Consider the following 19,784-nt stretch of genomic DNA (forward strand, 5'->3'; position numbering starts at 1 on the left):
GTATAAGCATACAGTATATAAGTTTAGCTTGAAGTGCTTTGTTTCGTACATGAGGTGAGGTGAGAAGCGTCCCCCCTACACCCCGTCAGTTTTACTTATGCCTTAAGCATTTGTAACCACTGGCCAATTATATTCACATATATATATATATATATGTATCTGAATATATCTACTAAATTGTATCTCTTTTTTACTAAATTGTATTCTTTTACTAAATTGTATTCTTTTATTATTTTGTATCCAATTTATTAAGCTATGTTATCAATTAATTACATTTGATTGTTTGGAAATTTGAAAGTCATTTATAACACTACTATATCAAAAGCAGTTAGAAATGATTACAAACTGTAGTATATCAAAATCATTGTGATTATAATAAATTGCAAAAGCCAACACATAATAGCGAAGGTCAACACCAACATAGTTCTTTATCACAAACACAGGGCAGGTTTTTCCCTTGCATGGAGCACTTGCGCCTTCCCCGGGCCCCTTCTGCCCTCCCGCAGAACCAGAGGCATTTTCCAGCGCACACAGTTTGTAAGCAAGAGCCGGCTGCAGCCCAGAAGGCTCCAAGCGCCTCCTTCCAGGCTGACTCTGCAGATGCCGAGGCTGCTCTGGGCTCTGCCAGGCTCTGCTGGGGCTCAGCTCTGGGCGAGGCTGGGCCCGCTCTCCCCTCGCAGTGCTCCGGGCAGCTGAGTCACAGCGGGAGAAGGACAGGACACCTCAAGGGATTGAGGTTTAACAGAGATTTTATTCAAATAACTGCCATAACAAACAGGCTGTCCTAACCTACTCTAACTAACTAACAGTGTTATCTAACATAACTAACTACTTGTCCTAACTACTATAACGAAAAGTTGGCCTCCTGTGCTTCATCTTCTCCGCTGCTCCCTCAGTTGCTTTGCTGCAGTGATCAGAGGGGTCAGGCTGGAGAGAGGCTTGGCTGATGACAAAAATGGGTGCTGCCCAAGGGATAAAAAAGAAAGAAATGAACTGTTACTTTCCAGACTCAAGTTCCTCACAGGCTCTGTTGCAACAGGACAAAGGGGAATGGTTTGAAAGTCAAGAGAGGGAAGCAGGCTCAGATTAGATGTAAAGAAGAATTGCTGTAGCAGGAGAGTGGGGAAACACTGAGAGAGGGAGCCCAGAGATGTGGGAGGTGGCTCCTCCCTGGAAACATCCAGGCTCAGGTCAGGCAGGGCTCTGAGCCACCTGATGTGCTTGAAGATGTCCCCGCTCGTGGCGGGGCACCAGCTCCAGATGAGCTCGACAGGAGCCTGCCAAGCCAAAGCAGGCGAGGATTCTGCTGGCTTTGCGTGTGAAAAGCAGCGGGACTGGAGATGATGGGAGGGGGCCCCACAAGAAAAGCCCTCCCTGGCGCTGCCGTTTCCCCCGCAGCCGCTTGGCATTCACCTGCAGCAGCTCCTGGGCAGAGAAGCGCCGCTCCTCGTCCGGCTCCAGGCTGCACTCGAGGAAGTCCCGCAGCAGAGCCGACAGGCGCCTGGGCTCCTGCAGCTGCGGGCTCCCGTTCTGCCGGATCAGAGCGCGGGCCTGCAGGAAAAGCAAACACAGCGCTCTGACAGCTTCCTCCACACCCACACGTGCTCACATCCAGCCCGCTTTCTCTGCACCAGCTCCCCGGGCACTTTCCTCCCTGGCACAGATGCTGCTGCTCACAGCTCATTCTTCTGGGCCAGCCAAAAAACCCAAACCCTGGTGCAGCCACAGCCATTGCAACATCCAAATGATCTTGCCTTCAGAGCCGATTGCATTGGCTGACTTTGTCAGTAGGAACCTCCATCAGAAATAGCCCATTTTGCTTCTCCAAATACAGACACCAGCTTTACAGGCCATTTTCAAGAGTTAGTGTGGTCTGCCTGTGTTATTTGAAGGGATTCTTATATCAAATGCATCTCTGCAGTGCCACTGACCCTCAAGTTAAAAGCATTCCTGATGCCCCATGCCAGAAACTGCCAGGCAAGGAACAGCAGGTTTGTGTGGCTGAAAGCTCAGGCTTGGTGACACAGAGAAAGTAAAAGGAAGGAAAGAAATATGTTAGAGTGTGGGGATGTTAAACAATCATCTTCATGTTTTAGACAAGTTTCCCAGTGAGAAGAGCCAGGGGGAGTTCATCTCACAAAACCTCTTTTAGAAACTCCTCCAGAAATCTTGTTGGGTTTGGGTGTGGGTGTTGGGGTTGGTTTGGGGTTTTCTGCAAGACAGCATTAGAGCTGATGCACTTGCTTCATGTATTTGGGTCATCCTCACAAGAGCTGCAGCAACTTAAATGCCAAAGCAAATTGTTGCTGGAGACTGCAGAATATTTGTCTGTGTTCAGGCTCAGGTGCTGTGGGAATTCCCTTTGCGATGTGCAGAAACCTCCAGCTGCTCCTCCCAGTGCAGGGTCACCCTGTGCTCACAGGCCTCTGCAAAGCCTGGAGAATTTGCCTCTTACCATGGCCCCCGTTTGCTGGAAGTAAGGAGGTTCTCCTTCCACCATCTCGATGGTCACAATGCCAAAGGACCAGATGTCCACCTTGGGGCCGTAAGGAGAACTGGTCACAACTTCTGGGGCCATCCAGTGAGCAGTGCCCACCATGGAGCTGCACTGGTCCTGCTCAGGGCTGAGCTGAGCACAGAGGCCAAAATCAGCTGAGGACAGAAACAAGCACTGTCAAAGGCAGCTGCAATGAGGAAACCAAGCACAAAGATTCCCCACTCTCAGTCTGGGAATGCAGTGCTGAATCCAGCTGGAAATGTCCTCAGGGCTGTAGCCAAGGAAAGATGGAAGTGGACCCTTAAAGAAGCCCTCAGCTTTCATGCTTGGCTTTACTGATTTCCTTTGAAGCTTTAGATTGCAACTCCTGCCCCTCTGGGAGGGCCATACCCAGAGCAAAGGCACTCCTGACAGCCTGCTCCTCTCCTGAGCTCTCTGCACGGGGCAGCCGCTCTCAGCTGGCAGCAGGGGCCGGGCAGTGCCACCAGCAGCACTTGTGGGGCTCTGGCCCTCACTGGGAAGCAGCCCCACAGCCGCACCCCGGGAGCGCCGTGCCTGGCCAGGAACACCCACCCAGCTTGACAGAGCCGTCCATTCCCAGAAGGATGTTGGAGCTCTTCAGATCTCTGTGGATCACCCGGATGGAATGGAGGAAATCCAGGCCCTGCAGACACTGAGAGACAACAAGAAACACGAGGGAAAAAATCAGAGGCCGGAATATATCACACAAGAAAGGACAGTTTAGAATTCTGCCAGCAGCAACTTTGCTGTGACAGCCCAGGAGTGCAGTGCAGACAAGCTCCAGGCAAAAGGTTCAAGGCAAAGCTGAGAACAGGAAATCAGATCCAAAAAAGACAAAGAGTACCACAACAGCAGGAAAGAAGACAAGAACAGAGTAGAAATGCAGTGATATTTGCAGGCCATTCACTTCAGAGGCTCTTTCCTCTCCAGCTCATAAAACCAACAGAGAAACAAAGGCCTGAGCATGGAGCCACTCTGCTCTCACAGCCTCTTTGGAAGGACCATGGTGTCCCAGCCATGGGAAGCACAAGCAGGATCCCTCACCTCCTGACTGACAGCTGCCATCTCTCCTTCAGCCATGCGTGTCTGTCTGACAACGTCCTGCAAAGTTCCTCCATCCATGTATTCCATCACCAGCCAGAGATCTCCATCAACAAGGAAGCTGGAAGAGGAGAACAATGGCACAGAGATGAATGTGCATTGCTCAATTCCCCCAGGGAAAAGCCCAGAGTGGAGTTTTGTTCCCAGGTCACTTGTCAATGAGGACAGAATCAGATGGAGAGACATTCCTGCCAGGCTGCACAGGCCTTGGAATCTGCACAGTCTAAAGGAGAAGGAGGCACCCGGGAGAAAGGAGAGGCCTTAGATGGCAAGCAGATGAAAAATGCACTTTAGCAACAGCCCAGCTCAATGTGGAACCACAACACTTGTCCCCAGCTGCTTCAGCATCTGAACTCATCAGTTCCACCATTCCCTCCGGAACAAGGCAACACAACTTCCAGAGTTATCCAGGGGAGGAGGCCGTGCAGCACTTGGGGCAAAAGCAGTCAAATGCTTGGAAAACCTTGCACAAAGTCCCTTCAGAAATAGGCAAGGCCATTGAAAAATGGGCAAATGAGGCATTTCTGGAAACAAGAACCTGGTCTTCCTGGCATCTGCAGCAATGGGACAGGGCTGGGAAGAAGAAGCCAAGGAAAATAATTTCTACCAGGGTTTATCAGCACTTGCTGTAAAACACAGCAAATGGGGTGAAGTTGAAGAAAAAGCCAAAGCAAAGCAACAAAAGCACATGGAAGGAGTGAAGTGCCAGGCTGTTGTTCTGGGAAGATATGGCCGGGTCAGGCATTTTCAGAACAGGCTACAGACTGGGGATGCCAGGAAAGATGAACGCAGGGCCTGTGCACGGGAGAAGACCTGAAGCACTCACCTGTCCAGAGAGTTGACAATGTTGGGGTTCTTCTTGTCCTTCAGGACCACAACCTCATTCACAGCTCGTTCCCTGTTCTGCCCTCTGAGACTCATTTTCTTGATGGCCACCTGAAGGGACATTGCAGACCTTTAACTGGAGCAGTCTGTGGCAGGAGGCCACAGCAAACACGGAGCGAGTCTTTTTGGAGCGAGCGAGCCGGGCTGTGCCAAACTGCCTTGGGATGGGACACCAGAGCTCAGCAAGTGCCATTCCCACAGCCCATTGCTCTGCTCGCTGGGGCTGTTACAGGACTCATGGCCAGAGACATTTGGCTCTGTAAGCTCTGCAGAAATGCTCCCTCAGCTGTCAGCCTCAAAGCTATAACAACATTCTCTGCACCTACAGTCTTCTCAAATGGCCTCAGCACTCTTAGGATTATTATTCCAACACATTTTGCAAGCAGGAGGTAATTCTGTTTCTGTGCACACAGAGCAAAACAGCCGGGAACCCTTTAGCAATTCTATGGCATTTGGCCAGGATTTCAAATGTCCCTGCTCTGTTTGGGATAGCACAACAAAGCAAACGTGCACATCCATTGCTCAGATAATCCCTGTCCCAGCTGCCACTGACACCAGACCCAAACACAGCTGCAGGGTTTAGGAGAGAGCTTTGCTCTGCACATCCATCTTCTCATTTCTCTCCCTGGCTCTGTGGTAACAGCTGAAGTAGAACTAAAACCCCAAACTGAGCCCAAGCAGGATCTCTCCTTAATTAGGCCTTGAGGTATCCTGATGAAACTCAGGATGATAAAACTGCTAAATAGTGTTCCTGTTCGAGGCTGGGATGAAGGTAAATTGGGCCTCAGTCTCCACCAGCTGATGCATTCACACTTTTAGACATGAAGACCAGGCCAGTGTGTCCTGCTCTGACAGACACCGCTGCCCTCCTTGCCTTCCTTTGGGCACTTGAGAAGGACCAAGTCTGTCCCAGCTGTGCTCTGCAGGCTGACCCTGCTCTGCCTTCAGAGGAGCAGCCTGTGCAGGAAAGCTCTGCTGGGCCCCACAGCTCCAGCCACAGCTCCCAGCAGAGGGGAAAGCCCTCGAGAGATGCCAGACGTGCTGGGCGTGTTGACACTGACCTCTCCTCCCGTGGCCCTGTCGAGTCCTTTGGAAACGGTTCCAAAAGCCCTGGAGACAAAAACAGCAGAGAAGAAAGAAGCAGCGCTTTAGTCCCTGGCAGTGAAAGCCAGCCCAGACAGGAGATCTCTGCTGCCTGCAGCGTTCACAAAACACCCGAGTGCATCCACCCTTCAAACAACAGCACAGCAGCCACCAGCCCTCTGCTATGCAAGGTGCCTTCTGACCACAGTTATCAATTCTGATCAGCACTGAGAGGCAGCAGCATCGTACCCCAGTGTCTGAAGGGGTTTGGGGCTCTCCTGACTTCTCACTGCATCCTGCACCAGCAAAATACCTGGGCCCTGCTTGTGCAGAAGTAACTGCCTTGCCCTTACCCTTGGCCAATCTGCTCCAGTTCCAGGTATTTCTCGGCAGGCTCCCCCACGCTCACGGTGTTCCCTGAAAGAAACCAGGTGGAAGATGCTCCCTCTCAGATGAGAGCCAGAATGCAGCCCCACTCCCTGGGGCCGGGAGCCCCTTGCTCTCAGCTGGGGAAGGACAATAAATGACCCTGTGCCATTCAGCTGCAGAGCAACCCTGGGTGCAGCTGATGCTGAGACACACACACAGAACCCTGCTCTGGCACACAGGAACAGAGCAGACGTACTCAGCTGCATCAGGCTCCACTCCCCGCTCCCCTCTGGCTGCAGGGCTGTGCTGCTGTCAGAATGTTCAGCCCAGGATCCTGCAGCACAGGGAGCTTCAGTGTCCTCTTCAGGAGCAGAGGGAGGTTCTCCATCTTCTTCCCAAAGCACAGCATCTTCTCTTTCCTCTTCCCAAAACTCTGCAGCTTCTCTGTCCTCTTCCCAAAAAGCTGCAGGTTCATCATCATCTTTCCAAGCCATGGGACATTCTCTGTCCGCTTCCCATGCTGGAAGATGTTCACCCTCCTCTTCCCAAGCCACAGGATGTCCACCGTCCTCGTCCCCCACCGGGAGATGTCCACTGTCCTTGTCACACACCGCGGGAGCCTCGCCGTTGTTTTCCCAAACCGTGGGGTGTTCGCCCTCGTCTCCCAGAACAGCGGGAAGTTCACTGCTCTCTTCCTCCTCTTTGGCCTCCTCTTTGCAAGCAGAGGGAGCCAGAGGAGGTGCTGATGCTGCTTTGGTGCCCTGTGGACAGACGGGAGTGTGAGGGACGAGAAGTTCTATCTCAGTTATCACCTTCTTTATCCTCAGCTACACATCCAGCTGCACTAAGCAGAAATAGGGTTCAGAGCTGTTCAAACTAACAATGGGCTAAAGCCGACATTGCCACTTATTGTTGGGAATTCCATATTCCACCATGGCTAAAGCCAGCAAGCAATCTTCTGCTTGCAAAACCAGTCCTGCAGCTCTTCAAAAGCTCTTCAGCAGAAACAGAGAAAACTGCCAGGGATCTCTTTGCTGCTGCTGCTGCTGCAAAGACACTACAGGAACTTTCCTTCAGCCTCCCAGGCTGGCACTCGGCTGCCACACGCCGAGCTCACAACTTGCTGCACAATTCTGAACACCAAAGCTTCCTTTGCCACTCACCGAAGGAGGAGCTGCTGGGGATCCACGCGTGAGGTGCCCTGCAACGGGAGAGGGAACGTGAACCAGATGTTGTTAGGAAAAAACTGCCTGTGGTGGGAAATGAGCAAGGCAAGCCCGAGAGAGCATTTTGCTTTCACAGCATCCCTCCAGGAGCCACAGGCCCTTCACACAGCAAGCAAGAGAGCAGCACAAAATACTGGGCTGTGTCAGCTCTTGGCTGGAGCAGCAAACGGAGGGAGTTCCAGGCTCCGCTGCCACAGACTCCCCGCTTGAGGGAACAGAACCCCCCCAGGCCTCATTGCAAATGCTGTGCACGCCCCGCTGGCTGCAGACACCCCCTTTTTCAGCTGCAGCTGCTGGCAGGAGCTCTCCCAAACCAACCCTGTCCTCATGGCAATTTGGTCACAGAGTCAACTCCGTTCCAGTGAAAGAACAGAAAGCACACAGCAAGCCCAAAGCCACAGAGGCTGCACTGAGGGAAAACCTCAACTTACGTGCCAAGTGGGTTAAAAAATACCCCGAATAAGCCACAGAGAACAGAGTGCCAACTGCAGCAACCACTTGCTGCATCATTTTGGCTGCGCTGCACACGTCTGCAGACTGTACCCCTGCAAGCACAGAAGGACACCCGTCAGGGGCTGGGCTGGCTGCTGAGAATGCCTCGGGCAGGAGGATCCTCTGGCAACGAGCAGGCGCCCAGAGCCGCTCTGGACACTGAGGCCTCCGTGTCCCACAGCAACGGGAACACCACGGGGACGTGGCAACGCTCCTGTGACACCACAGCAGCCGCTCACGCAAAAACCGCCTGGAAGCTTCTCCTGTGTCACAAAGGAGCATAAAGAATCCTCCCAGGGCACGGCCTATTGCCCAAAGGATCCAAGAGGAACTCTGAAAATGCAGCAAACAAGGACACCCCATAGCCCAGCCTGAGCACTGAGGAGGAACGAGGACAGCACCAAACCAGAGCAAACACGACCTGTAGTCACTGATACTGCTGAATAAAACCAGCAAGGCTTGTTCCATCTGGAATCTTTGTTCTAGTTCTAAAAACAAGCAAGGTTCTCCACTTTAAATATACAGAAGGCAGGAACTGGGGAGGAGGTGGGATTAGGAAGGAGGAGGAGCAGGAGGAGGGAGAAAGGAAAAGGAGGAGCAGGAACAGGAATAGAAGGAGAAGCTGGAGGTTCCAGTGCCCCCTGTGTCCCCAGCACCCCCGGCCACGGGCCCATCGCCCCCACCTCATCCTGCAGGTGAGCAGGGAGGGGGAGCTGGTCCCAAATCTGTCAGGGGGAGCCTGAGAGGGTCTTTTTATTGGAGTGTGTTTGGAACTTGCAGATTGCGGAATTGAGCCCTAAATATTGTCTGGCGTCCCTGGGAGGTTTTTTCCCTCTGTGTGTGTAGGTTTGGATCTTGCAGGACCCCAAAGCTGAGCCCCTTGGGGGATCTTTGGGGTCCACATGGCCATTGCCCAGTATTGGCTGGGGGAGGACATTGGTCCTGGGGACCCCCAGGAGAGCAGAGGAGAGGAACCCCTGGGACCCCCAGAGTGGGGAGAGCAGAGAGGGGCGATCCCAGAGCTGGGGGACCCTGGCAGCTTGGAGAGGTGGGAGCCTGGAGAGGAGAGACTCCTGGGATCCCTGGGATCTCAAAGCAGAGATCAGGGGAGAAGGGACCCCATGGACCCCCAAAAGCCCCTGGATCATCGCTAAGGGGGACCCCAGAGGAGGGGGAACCCCTGGAGCCCTTGGACCCCCATCATCCCAGGGAACTAAAACCTCTGGAAGCCTAAAAGTGTAAAGACAAGAGATGGGGAACTCCCGGGGGAGTTTTTTTCAGGCTGAATCTTGATATTTTGGAGATTATCATGGACACAAGACTCCTGCTTAGCTCTAGGCATAGACTTGGGTAGGAGGAGCTTCTGCTCCAAGGCACTCCCACTTTGGTTACTCCCAAACCAGGATTTGTCATTTCCAAGCCATGGCCAGATGGAGAAAGAGAAAAAGCTCTGGAGATCCTGCATGAGGAGGGGCTGCAAACTCAGCCCAGGGAGCTGCAAGGAGGAAAGATCCCCCCTGTGCCAGGAAGGCATCTGGAGATCCTGCCGGAGCTCAGAGCTGGGGGAGAGAGCTCATGGCAGGGAGAAGCCCCACAAATGCTTGGAATGTGGGAAGGGCTTCAGCTGGAGTTTCAAGCTGAGGGAACACCAAAGGATCCACCCTGGGAAATGGCTCTGTGAGTCTGGGGAGTGTGGGAAGGGCTTCAAGAACAGGTCCCATCTGATCTGGCACCAGGTGATTCACACTGGGGAGAGCCCCTAGGAGTGTGGGGAGTGTGGGAAGAGGTTCAGGAAGATCTCTGTCCTGATTAACCACCATAGGATCCACACAGGGGAAAAGCCTGGAAAGTGCTTGGAATGTGGGAAGAGCTTCAATCGCAGCTCCCACCTGATCTGGCACCAGAACATCCACACAGGAGAATGCCCCAGTGAGTGTGGGGAATGTGGTAAGAGCTTCATTGAGATGTCCAATCTGATTTGTCACCAGAAGATCCACACAGGGGAAAAGCCCTACATGTGTGGGGAGTGTGGAAAGGGCTTCAGCTGGAGATGCAACCTCGGAGCACACCAGTGCATCCTGAGTGTGGGAAGAGATTTCCAAGGAGCTCAGGTCTCATCAAACATCAGTGGATTCACACAGAGGAGAGGCCCTAAGGCTGCCCTGACTGCGGGAAGGGCTTCACAAAACTGCACCCTCATCAGGCACCGACACATCCACACTGGGGAGAGGCCCTACGAGTGTCCCCAGTGTGGGAAGAGCTTCTCACAGAGCTCAACCTTGACCAAACAGATCTTCCTGACTCCCCGTGGGCACCTGGATGAACACAGGGGCAGGAATATCCATCAGAACACAGAGCAACAATGGGAATTGCAGATTGACTGCCCCTGAAGATTCACCAGAATGCAGAGATCCCCCCACAGCCCCTGGAGAAGCCCATGCCCGAGCAGGGGAATGCCTGAGATGAGGCTGTGACCCCAGGGGACACCTGTGGACAGAGGGGTCCCTGCTGGAGCCGCCTGTCCTGGAAGGTCTGACCCCGTGTCAGAGTGACCCACGCTGCAGCACTGTGAGGGGGCTGCTCCCATGGAATGGACTCAGGTTGGAGAAGTTCCTGGAGACCTCTCTGGTGGGAGAGATCCCAGAGTGCAGCAGGGGAACAACTCCTGTCCTTGAACAGCAGGAAAAGCCCTGGGAGATGAACTGACCATGGCTCCATTCCCTGTATCCCTGCACTGCCAGGTTAGGATGCAGAGTTGGTAGGAGGGAGGGGTGGAAGGAAGGTGCTTTTAAGGGTCTTCTTATTCTCCTGCTCTGAGCTTATTGGCAATAAATTCAATTCATATTTCCTGTTTTGCCCATGACTGTGTTTAATGAGGAAAGGTCCCGGGTCCTTAACTCATGAACCCTTGGTTAAATTTTCTCTCCCTGTGTGGCTGTGGAGGGCAGTGAGAGAGCAGCTGTGGTGGGTGCCTGGACTCGGGCCAGCATCACCCCACTGCAGTGGGACATGTCCTTGTGTGGCCCTGTGCTATGGTGCTACAGGTGCTGTTGCTTTTGTCTCCCTTATGATTTTATCTTTTGCGTTAAATGCTCGTGAAGTGCCCCCGGTGTCCCTCGTGTTTCCTCGGCGCCGGTAGCCCCATCCCTTCCCCTGCTCCCCGTCCCACGTTCCATCCCGGCTGGCGGAGCCTTGGAGCTGCCGTGGGGACCGTGGGGCTGCCCCGGGGGCTGCGCCCCGAGCCGGGGCCCCTTCCCAGTGCTCCCAGTGTGCCGCTCCAGCCTGGAGCAGCCAGCGAGGGCTTCAGCTGGGACGGCAGAGAGGCGCTGCTGGGGGGTCCTGGCTCACTTCGCTTTGGTTTTGGTATTTTTGCGAGTTTTCTGCAAGAAATCTCTCCTCTACTCAGCTGAAGGGGTTTGGAGGGCGGGTCCCCTTTTTTGGGGGAAATCAAAGCGATGCACTGATGCTCCTAATTAGACGTGCATGAGGCTCCAGAGTTTCCCGCTGAGCCGGAGGCACCCAGCAGCCAGGGCTGGGCAAGGCGGGCCGGGAGGTGCGGAGAACTTTGTTTGTGTTGGGAGCTCAATGGCGGCTCGGGCCGGGCCCGTTCCAGGGCTGTTCCTCATCCCCGCCTTTCTCCTCACGCAGCCCGGGGCGGGCCCTGAGAGCGCGGGGCGGGGCTGTGCCGTGTGCAGAGCCCGCCGCTGGCTGCCATTGGCTGCTTCTGCCGTCACTCGTGGCACTGGCGCGCGCTGATTGGGCAGAGCGGGGACAAGCCCGGCCCCGCTGGCGCCCCCAGGGCGGCCGTGGGGCAGGAGAGCCGCCATTGCCGGAGCGTCTGTGCGGGCCCGGCAGCGGCGGCAGCAGCGGCCGGAGCCCGGTGAGGCGGCGGCGGAGCTCGGAGGCGGCCCCGGCCATCGCAGGTGGGAGCCGCGCTCGGTTCTGCGGGGGCTCGGGGCTCGCTGCGGGCCCGGGAGGGGGCGGCAGGGGGCTGTGGCGGGTGGCTTGTGCCGTGGCCGGCCCGTGTTGGCCCTGGGCTGAGGGCGCTGCGGGAGCGGCTGCCCGCGGTCTCCTTGCCGCTGGGGCCTCGGCAGGAGGCGGTGGCGGAGCAGCGCTGGCTCGTCCCGCTTCGTGTCGGGAGGCCGGAGGTGGCTGCGCTGGGCCCGGGGCTGGGCGGGAAAATTCCCGGCGCCAGAGGTTTGTGTGGCCCAAGGAGCCAGAGGAGCGGTGTGCAAGTGACTTTATTGCTGCCCAAAGGGAGAGGCCATGGGTCATTTGCCGTGCGCTCTCTCCAGGTCTTGGAGGACGCGGCCTCGTTTTTGTCCTGATTTTCCCGGCCGCATGTCCCTGTCCCTTTGCCCAGCACTGGCCGAGGGGCTTGGAAGGTTCAGCCTTCCCGATCCGCCTGCTGCATGTCCTTTTTGTATAACATCCTGTGAAAAACGAAGTTCACATAATTTTTATCGAATTTAAAAGTTTAATAAAAAAATAATTAGGAGAAAAAAATAATGTATACAGATACGGCCGGGTGTCTCTGCATTCAGCCAAGAGAGCAGACCTTACTAACAAAGGATTGTCCATTAAGAACAGAATCCTACTACATATCCATAAATTCTCCTACATATTCATACATCGTTCTTAGGATCTTTGGTGTTCTTCTGTTTAGTTTTCTCTTGCCCCCTTCTCAATGGATCAATCCTCTTGGCGCCATCGAGATTTACATTCCCTGATACCAGAAATGCAATAAATTCCTCCCCCCCCCCCCCAGTTCTGGTCACTGCTGTTTTCATCTGGATAAGATAGTTTATAAAAGAAAAGAAGGTCTCCAGCTATCTTTTTCAGTCTTTGGGTTACACAAACAAAAGTAGTTTTTGTTTTAATGCTATGTCCTAGCTTGACATACATGTATTATACCACTATTTCTAAGTTTCATTAATAACAGAAATAAAGAAGACTATATTATTACAGCTAAATTTTCTAATGTTATACATATAATATTCATTATAATACTTGTGAAAAGCCAATAATATGATATGCGTTTATAACAACCCGATATTCCTAGCTCTGTGAAGTGTTTGTTCTTTTGGAAGTTCAGGAATGTTTCGGGACTTGGTCTGAGCAGCAGTCCTTGTCAATTAGTAACATTTTCTGAAACTGGTGATTTCTCCCATTGCTTCCTTATGTACAAGTCCCTGGCCCCATCTCCAAGCAGATTCACTCATTGCCTCTGTTTTTTCTTCCTGGGTGTTCTTTGTTTTTGGGGTTGCTGTCAGTGCCCTCATTCTCTGTCCTTTTGTAGCCGTTTGTGGCTCAGGAGGCCTGGCTGCCACCTGCATCCCCTTGCTCAGCTGCTGAATGAGCTGCACTCAGCAAGGTGTGGTGCATGGTAAAAAGATGAGAGTTGCTGTAGCACATGAGAGGAGAAACAGCATTTGTTAAACCCATGGTCTGTGAGGGAAGCACAAAACTCTGTCCCATTCCCATCCTTTCCACATTTGGGCTGGTACATGAGCTGCTTTTTTATTTCCTTTGTTATCTGTTTTACTACTTTTCCATTGCCATCCATTTGCCACGAGCAGTTTTAACTTTTAAACTTTTTTAAACTTAACTTTTCCCAAACCTCTCCTTTTTCTGCTAAAAGGTAATCTGATCCCATCCCATGGTGAAATACTGTGTTCCTCATCTGAATGGACTGGTTGGGGGGAAGGTCAGGAGCTGGAGCTGTCTGGTTCGTTATTTTTTTGGTTATTTCACAGAGGCTTCCTCTACTTCTTTTCCTTGTCCTCCTGACTGGATCAAGTCATCCACATCCTGCATGAAGCCAGTCCCTGGGGGTGAGGTCAATTCCTTTGATATTTCCTGCAAGGCTTGCCCCAATCAGGCCGGTGCTTCCGTGCATCCCTGCAGAAGGACCGTCCATGTCTTGAGCATTTTCCCTTCTAGCTCTTGTTGCCAGCCCAAGGCAGAATTGTGTTTGCATCCTCTGGAAGTGGGCAGATCCCCAGAAAGCATCTTTTGCATCAAGTTGTGAATGGCAGCAGTGTGAGGAGGGCACCTGGTTGAGGCTGGTGTAAGGATCTGAGAGTGTGGGGTGCCTCGGTTTCATCATCTCATTTCTTCTTCTTGGGTCCTGCAGCATTCTGTGGATTCCATTGGATTTCTTGTTTGGCAGGATAGGAGCATTCTAGGGAGCCATCCCTGGCTCCCCAAGCCGTGCCTTGAGCAGGACTCCCAGACAGGCTGTGAGCCCTTCCTTCCCTCTCTTGGAACAGGGGATTGCTTTTGGACACCTCTTGTCCTGGTTGCTTCAGGGAAATTTGGAGAGGCTCCATATCTAATTTTGCCAATTTCCCTGGGGCTGCCCACACTTGTGGGTTCACTTCAGCCATGGCTCTGCCAGACATTTGACACAGAGGTACAACAGAACCAGCCTCTGTATCACCTTATGCAATATTAATTTGTATTCCCAATTTAGCCATCAAGTCCCTTCCCAATAAATTAAAATCACTATTGTGAGCAAATAAAAATTCCTGCATTTCAAACCCATCCCCCACATCTGCTAATAGTGGCTGAATAAAGCACTCTGGCTCATGTTTCCCACTTAGTGCCTTAATAATTTAAATATTCCCTAACACCTTTAGGTGTAAGATTCTGAGTGGATGGAGAGGCCCCTGTGTCCATCAGGAAAGGTCTCCTCTGGATCCAGCCCCACCCTGGATGTTCCCAAGGGCTGCAGTGTGGTGGGTCCCTGGTGGAATGGGAGCTGTGCCACCGCTAAGAATGCGTGTCCATCAAGGGCTGGACTTGCTGGTGCTGAGGGTGCTGCTGTCTGTGCTTGCAGTGTCCTTGTGCCCTGCAGCTGGAAGGCTGATTCCTTGTCAGGGGCTGTTTGGGTGGGCTGTGCCCTGGCCAGGAGGGCAATGCCTGTGCCAGGTGCTTGTGGCCGAGGGTGTCCCCTGGGTGCTGGGGCCCCCTTGGGCCCTGGGCTTGATCCCTCAGGGGCTGTAGGAACTGTGCCATGGCCTTTGCCTTCAGCTTGGCCTTTTGCTCATCCCTTGCTGCATTCAGCTGCTGAGCCTTTGTGAGCAAGTGCTGCAGGGGCTTCTTCTGTCGCTGCTGCAGCCCCCCTCAGTGCCTGTGGGTGCTCATCCTGTGGCAGCTGCTGAGCTTTCTGCAAAATCCTTCCTTTCTCCAGGGACCCACCAGGAAATGCTTAAAAGATCATGTGGATCCTTGCAGGTCTAATCGCCATTTGTGAGCTGTTCCTTCCTCGTGCTGGCTGTGCTGAGGCTCCCCTCCCCAGCCCGTATCCCCGAGCCGGTCCCTGTCCTGCCGCAGTGTCCAAAGGCGGCCCCCCCGGCGGGCAGGGCCGGCAGCTCCACGGGGCCGGGCAGCGGCCGGGGCGTCCCGCAGCCTCCTGGGGGCCGGGGGCCACTGCCGGCCCTGCCCGGGGGGTGCTGGGCTCAGGCAGCGCCCGGCGCTGAGCCCCGGCTGCCCCACAGCCCCGGCCCGGCCCCACAGCTCCCCACAGGCCCCCAGCCCGTGCTCCCGGTGCCGCAGCTCTGCGCCCGCTCCTGCCGCTCCCAGCTCAGAGAAACCCCCTGAAATCCTCACCTCCTTGTTTTCCTGTCCTGAAAACTGGGATACAAAGGATCTGAGTAAGCAAGCAAATTTGGAGGATGAGACCCTTCTGAAAATCCTTCCAATCCTCAGTATTTCTTTCTTCCTCCTCTTTTCCATTATCCTTTTTCTTACCCCATGGATTCCTCCTGCTGCTTCTTGCCTTAAGCACATTCCTGCACACTCCCCTTCAGCCAATCCCTTCCCAGTACACCAACACCATCCATCCCCTGTTGTCTAAATCCCTTCTGGACTTCCCTTTTTGCCCCCCCGGGGTGTCCATGTCCTTAATTCCCTCTGGGAGAATGAGCAAACGACCTCACCATGCTCCCATGGGACCCTTGAGAGAGATTTTGGGATCCTCATCCCTTTTGCTGGGACCCCATTGTGGCTTTCCCTTTTGTCCTCTCCCTGGGTGCCCTGCCATGTTCACTCCCCGAAGATGCCACTGTAGTCACTGCTGAGATTTTCAGTGCTCTCTCCCTGCCGACTCTTGAGAGCCGCCCTGATCCGTCCCTCGTCTGTCTCCTGCTCACTCTCGGGTACCCAATCAATGCCCGGTGCCGCCGCCAGCCGAGGGAGCCGATCCCCCAAACTGGGTGAGGCCCCTTCAGCTGCACTCACTGCCCGCCGGCCCGGACGGTGGAAGGAATTGCGGAGGAGCCCCAAGGTGTGTGGAAAAATTGACATCCCCAGAGGTTTCTGTCCACAAGGAAGGCAGAAGAGTCCTGTAAAAGTAATTTCATTCATAAAAAAGGGAGAGGCCATGGGACATTTCCTATGCTGTCTCCCCAGTTGTTTTCTCCTTTTCATCCTAATTTTCTTGGTCACATCTCCCTCTCCCTTTCCCCACTGGCTGAAGTCCTGGAGAGGCACAGACTTCCCAATGCACCTCCTACATACCCCCTTAATATGCACCCCACTTTTGTATAGCTAACGATATTGATGGCTGTGTTAAGTCTTTGTTGTTCTTCTGGAAGTTGATGAATTTAACAGGACCTTGGCTGAGCAGCAGTCTGTGTCATCAATTAATAACATTTTGTGCAGCTGATGGCTCCTCCTGTCACTTCCTTATGTCAACGTCCCTGGCCCTATGTGCAATGAGGTTGAGGGGATGAGTTTGTAAAGAGGCTTTGTTGTTCTTCCTTTGCTGGGGTTGCCCCGTTTTGGGGCCATCCCCCCTGGAGCAGGGTGTCCCCCCTTGGTGCAGGCGCAGGGCTCAGGCAGGGCTGAGCCAATCAGAGCGCGCGGCGCTGATGACTCATCAGTGTCCAGGCAGAGCCGCAGCTGCCAGCGTTCCCCAGCTGGAGCCCAGCTGCGCCCCTCCCCCCCGGGCCTTGGCGCCCCCCTGGAGGGGAATTTGGGGAGGTGGGAGGGGGGAGCGCCAAGGCCGGGCCCCCCCGCGCTGTGGTGGCGGGAGCGGCTGCAGTGGGGAGCGAGTGCGGGCGGAAGCGGCCGAGAGCCCAGCGCTGCCCCAGGCCGAGCTGGCCCAGCTGCATCCGTGCCCCTGCGGTGGGATGCTGTGGGACTGGGGGGGAAGAGGGAGGCGGCAGTGGGTGCTGGGCCTGGGGGCAGCAGGAGAAGGGAAGGAGAAGCAAGGTTGAGGAACAAAATGGTCAAAGGATGCACGTGGGAGGAGAAGGTGGGATTGTGCAGGCATAGGAGGAAGAGGAGTGTGAGGAAGAGAAGGGCCACAGGAGGAGGAAGAGCAGGAAGAGGAAGCAGCACAAGGTTCCTCCCTCCCTATATATGCAGTTCCAGGAGTGTTGCCCTGCCCACAGTCAGCAGGTGATTGAGGAGCGGGATCCGCAGTTTTCACAGGGCTGAACCTTGGTGTTTCTGAGCTTTATTGGGCTAAATGTTGGTGCTTTGTCTTTTTGCAGGGGCTGAATCTTTCTCTTCTGCAGGGAGTTTTGCCTGAATTTGGTGTTTGGCTAGTTTGTCATCTTTGTTTTGATATTTGGAGGATGTCTGGGCTGAATCTTGGTATTTTGGTTTGTTACAGACACAAGATGCCCAGTGACTTTCTGAGATGACCTTGGGCAAGGAGGAACCCCCAGCCCAAAGCGCTCTCCTCTCTTTCTTTCTCCTAATCTGGAATTTTCATTCCCAAACTGTGTCCAGATGGAAGAGGAGGAGAAAAAGCCCCAGAGATCCCGCATGAGGATGGGCTGCAAACCCAGTCCAGGGAGCTCCGAGGAGGAAAGATCCCCCCAGTGCCAGGAACACGGCCAGAGATCCAGCCGGAGCTCAGAGCTGGGGGAGAAGCCCCACAAGTGCTTGGAATGTGGGAAGGGCTTCAGAAAGAGCTCTGACCGGGTCCGGCACCAGGTGATCCACACTGGGGAAAAGCCCTATGAGTGTGGGGAATGTGGGAAGAGCTTCAACCGGGGCTCCAACCTGATGAAACACCAGAGGATCCACACTGGGGAACGGCCCTATGAGTGTGGGAAATGTGGGAAGAGCTTCAGAAGTATCTCTGACCTGATGAGACACCAGGTGATCCACACAGGGGAACGACCCTACACCTGCTTGGAATGTGGGAAGAGCTTTGGGTGGAGCTCCAACCTGAGGGCACACCAGCTCATCCACACTGGGGAGAGGCCCTACGAGTGTCCCCAGTGTGGGAAGAGGTTTCAGACCAGCTCCACTCTCATCAGACATGAGCGGATTCACACAGACGAGAGGCCCTTCCGCTGCCCCGACTGCGGGAAGGGCTTCAAGCACAACTCCACCCTCACCACCCACCGGCGCATCCACACTGCGGAGAGGCCCTACGAGTGTCCCCAGTGTGGGAAGAGCTTCTCCAGGAGCTCTAACTTGACCCAACACCAACGGAGGCACCAGTAAGGGAAGCCCTGCGAGTGCCCCGAGTGCAGGAAGAGCTTCGTGCGCTGCTCCAGCTCCATCCCCCATGGGAGGATGGGCGTTGGATGATCCCCAGTGACCCCCGTTGGGCAGAGCCCTGGTGATCCGTGGTCCTGGTGATCCGTGTTGGGAAGACACCTGGCTGGGAGGCTCCACATCTTCCTGGCTCCCTGTGGGCACCTGGATAAAAGCAAGGGAATTAAAATCCAACTGGATACAGAATGACAATGGGAATTGTTGACTTTCAATCCTTGAGAACCTTTTGCCTCAGGAGCTGTGTGGGCAGAGAAAAGGGGGTGACACTGGGCTTGGGGGGCCCGAGGGGAGCACCCACGCTCTTAGGGGGGGGGAGGACACCACCCCTAGGACCCCCTTTCACCTTCCTGTGCAGGCAGAAGCCGAGCCCCAGTGCCAGGAAGACGAAGCCCAACACGGAAACTCCAATCCCCGTCAGCATCTTGCTGTGGGCAGCGTTTGACGGCATCCCTGGGAGGTCTGCAGAGGTCAGGACCCCCAAACCTTCTCACAGACACTTCAGTCCCCTCCAAGCACCCTCCCAGTCTCTCCCAGCCCACCCAGGACCCTCTGAAACCTCTTTCAGAGTCACTAATTTTAAAAAATTAGGTATTTTAGAAAAAGTGGAGATCTTAGCTAGAGATAGGCCTTGATGGAACTAGTTAGAGTTAATGATGAAGTGAGAAGCAAGATTTGAGATAATGAATCTCAGGTAAAAAATTACTTGTCATTGTACGTTTAGATGTGCTGATAAGGGAAAAGAGAAACTGATAAACGGGTTCAGGAAGATCACAGACCTTACATCTGGAAACCCATTTAAAAGTCACAAGGGAGGAAATTGGAGTTGTACCAAATGTCATTTGTAATGTCAACCATTGTAAAGGTAGAAAGGTGAGAGTGGGGAAGAGCGGTTTTCCTTCATCTCTTGATGAACCCTCCTCACCAAAAGGACCTGTTCTTCAAATCAGGGAGCCAACCACGCAGGTGTAATGACTTTTTAAACTCATTACTGTGCATTTTAATCCAAAGTGGGGAATGGGGGGTGTTAGCATTATGAATATGTATTCATATTTAGGATATTTAAGACTTTTGTAAATAAGTAGACACTGGAATCTTTTGTCAACTTGCAGTGCGTATTAAGGGGTGACTCCCGCACTCGCCCAGTGCTGTGATTAAACATCCACTTTGTAACTTTAAACTGTTGGAGAGGTTTTTGTCCATTAACAGATTGATGTTGATACTGGATCAATATCGCTATTTTGGTAAATCACTGCCAGTCTCTTCCCAGCCTCCCCAGGACCCAGCAGAGCCCCTCCTGTTCCTCTCAGGATCCCACAGCCCCCTCCCAATTTCCCCCCACTGCCCCAGGACCCCCAAACCCTCTCCCAGTCCCTTCCCAGCACAACCAACCTCATCCCAATCCCTGCTTTCCAATGCCCAATCTCCTTCCCGCTCCTCCAGGCTCACTCAAATCCCTCCCAGTGACACCCAGCACCCCCAAACTCCCTCCCAGTGTCCACCAGGACCCCCAGAAACCCATCCCACCCTCCCCAACATCCTTCAAACCCCTTCCCAGCCATCCTAAGCACCTCAATCCCTTCCCCAGT

At 53.9% G+C, this 19,784-nt stretch overlaps 2 protein-coding genes across 2 annotated transcripts; one reads left to right on the top strand and one right to left on the bottom strand.

Moving 5' to 3' along the window:
* Positions 1 to 731: 731 nt before the first annotated feature.
* Positions 732 to 11,330, bottom strand: LOC111942867 (uncharacterized). The gene is made up of 11 exons (XM_086874330.1): positions 7,614 to 11,330; positions 7,120 to 7,157; positions 6,213 to 6,717; positions 5,941 to 6,004; positions 5,566 to 5,614; positions 4,446 to 4,555; positions 3,563 to 3,680; positions 3,071 to 3,170; positions 2,456 to 2,652; positions 1,414 to 1,551; positions 732 to 962 (listed from the first exon to the last, which is right to left on the bottom strand). The coding sequence occupies exons 1-11, from the start codon at positions 8,140 to 8,142 to the stop codon at positions 873 to 875; spliced, it is 1,938 nt and encodes a 645-aa protein (XP_086730456.1). The 5' UTR covers positions 8,143 to 11,330; the 3' UTR covers positions 732 to 872.
* Positions 11,331 to 11,505: 175 nt separating this feature from the next.
* On the top strand, positions 11,506 to 19,375 carry LOC147645689 (uncharacterized). Its single transcript, XM_086874333.1, has 2 exons — positions 11,506 to 11,597; positions 17,300 to 19,375. The coding sequence occupies exon 2, from the start codon at positions 17,419 to 17,421 to the stop codon at positions 18,142 to 18,144; it is 726 nt and encodes a 241-aa protein (XP_086730459.1). The 5' UTR covers positions 11,506 to 11,597; positions 17,300 to 17,418; the 3' UTR covers positions 18,145 to 19,375.
* Positions 19,376 to 19,784: the final 409 nt, after the last annotated feature.

The sequence above is a fragment of the Cyanistes caeruleus genome, unplaced genomic scaffold, assembly GCF_971803275.1.
Source record: "Cyanistes caeruleus unplaced genomic scaffold, bCyaCae1.hap1.1 HAP1_SCAFFOLD_192, whole genome shotgun sequence".
Lineage (NCBI taxonomy): Eukaryota > Metazoa > Chordata > Aves > Passeriformes > Paridae > Cyanistes > Cyanistes caeruleus.

Bases quoted from the DNA above. Each gene is read 5' to 3' on its own strand.
- LOC111942867 (XM_086874330.1), bottom strand. From the start codon at position 8,142: ATGGAACAAGCCTTGCTGGTTTTATTCAGCAGTATCAGTGACTACAGG. The intron at 6,718-7,119 runs GTGAGTGGCAAA...GTCTGTCCACAG, and splicing joins CCCCAGCAGCTCCTCCTTCG to GGCACCAAAGCAGCATCAGC. The intron at 5,615-5,940 runs GTAAGGGCAAGG...TTTTGTCTCCAG, and splicing joins CTGGAGCAGATTGGCCAAGG to GGCTTTTGGAACCGTTTCCA.
- LOC147645689 (XM_086874333.1), top strand. From the start codon at position 17,419: ATGGAAGAGGAGGAGAAAAAGCCCCAGAGATCCCGCATGAGGATGGGC.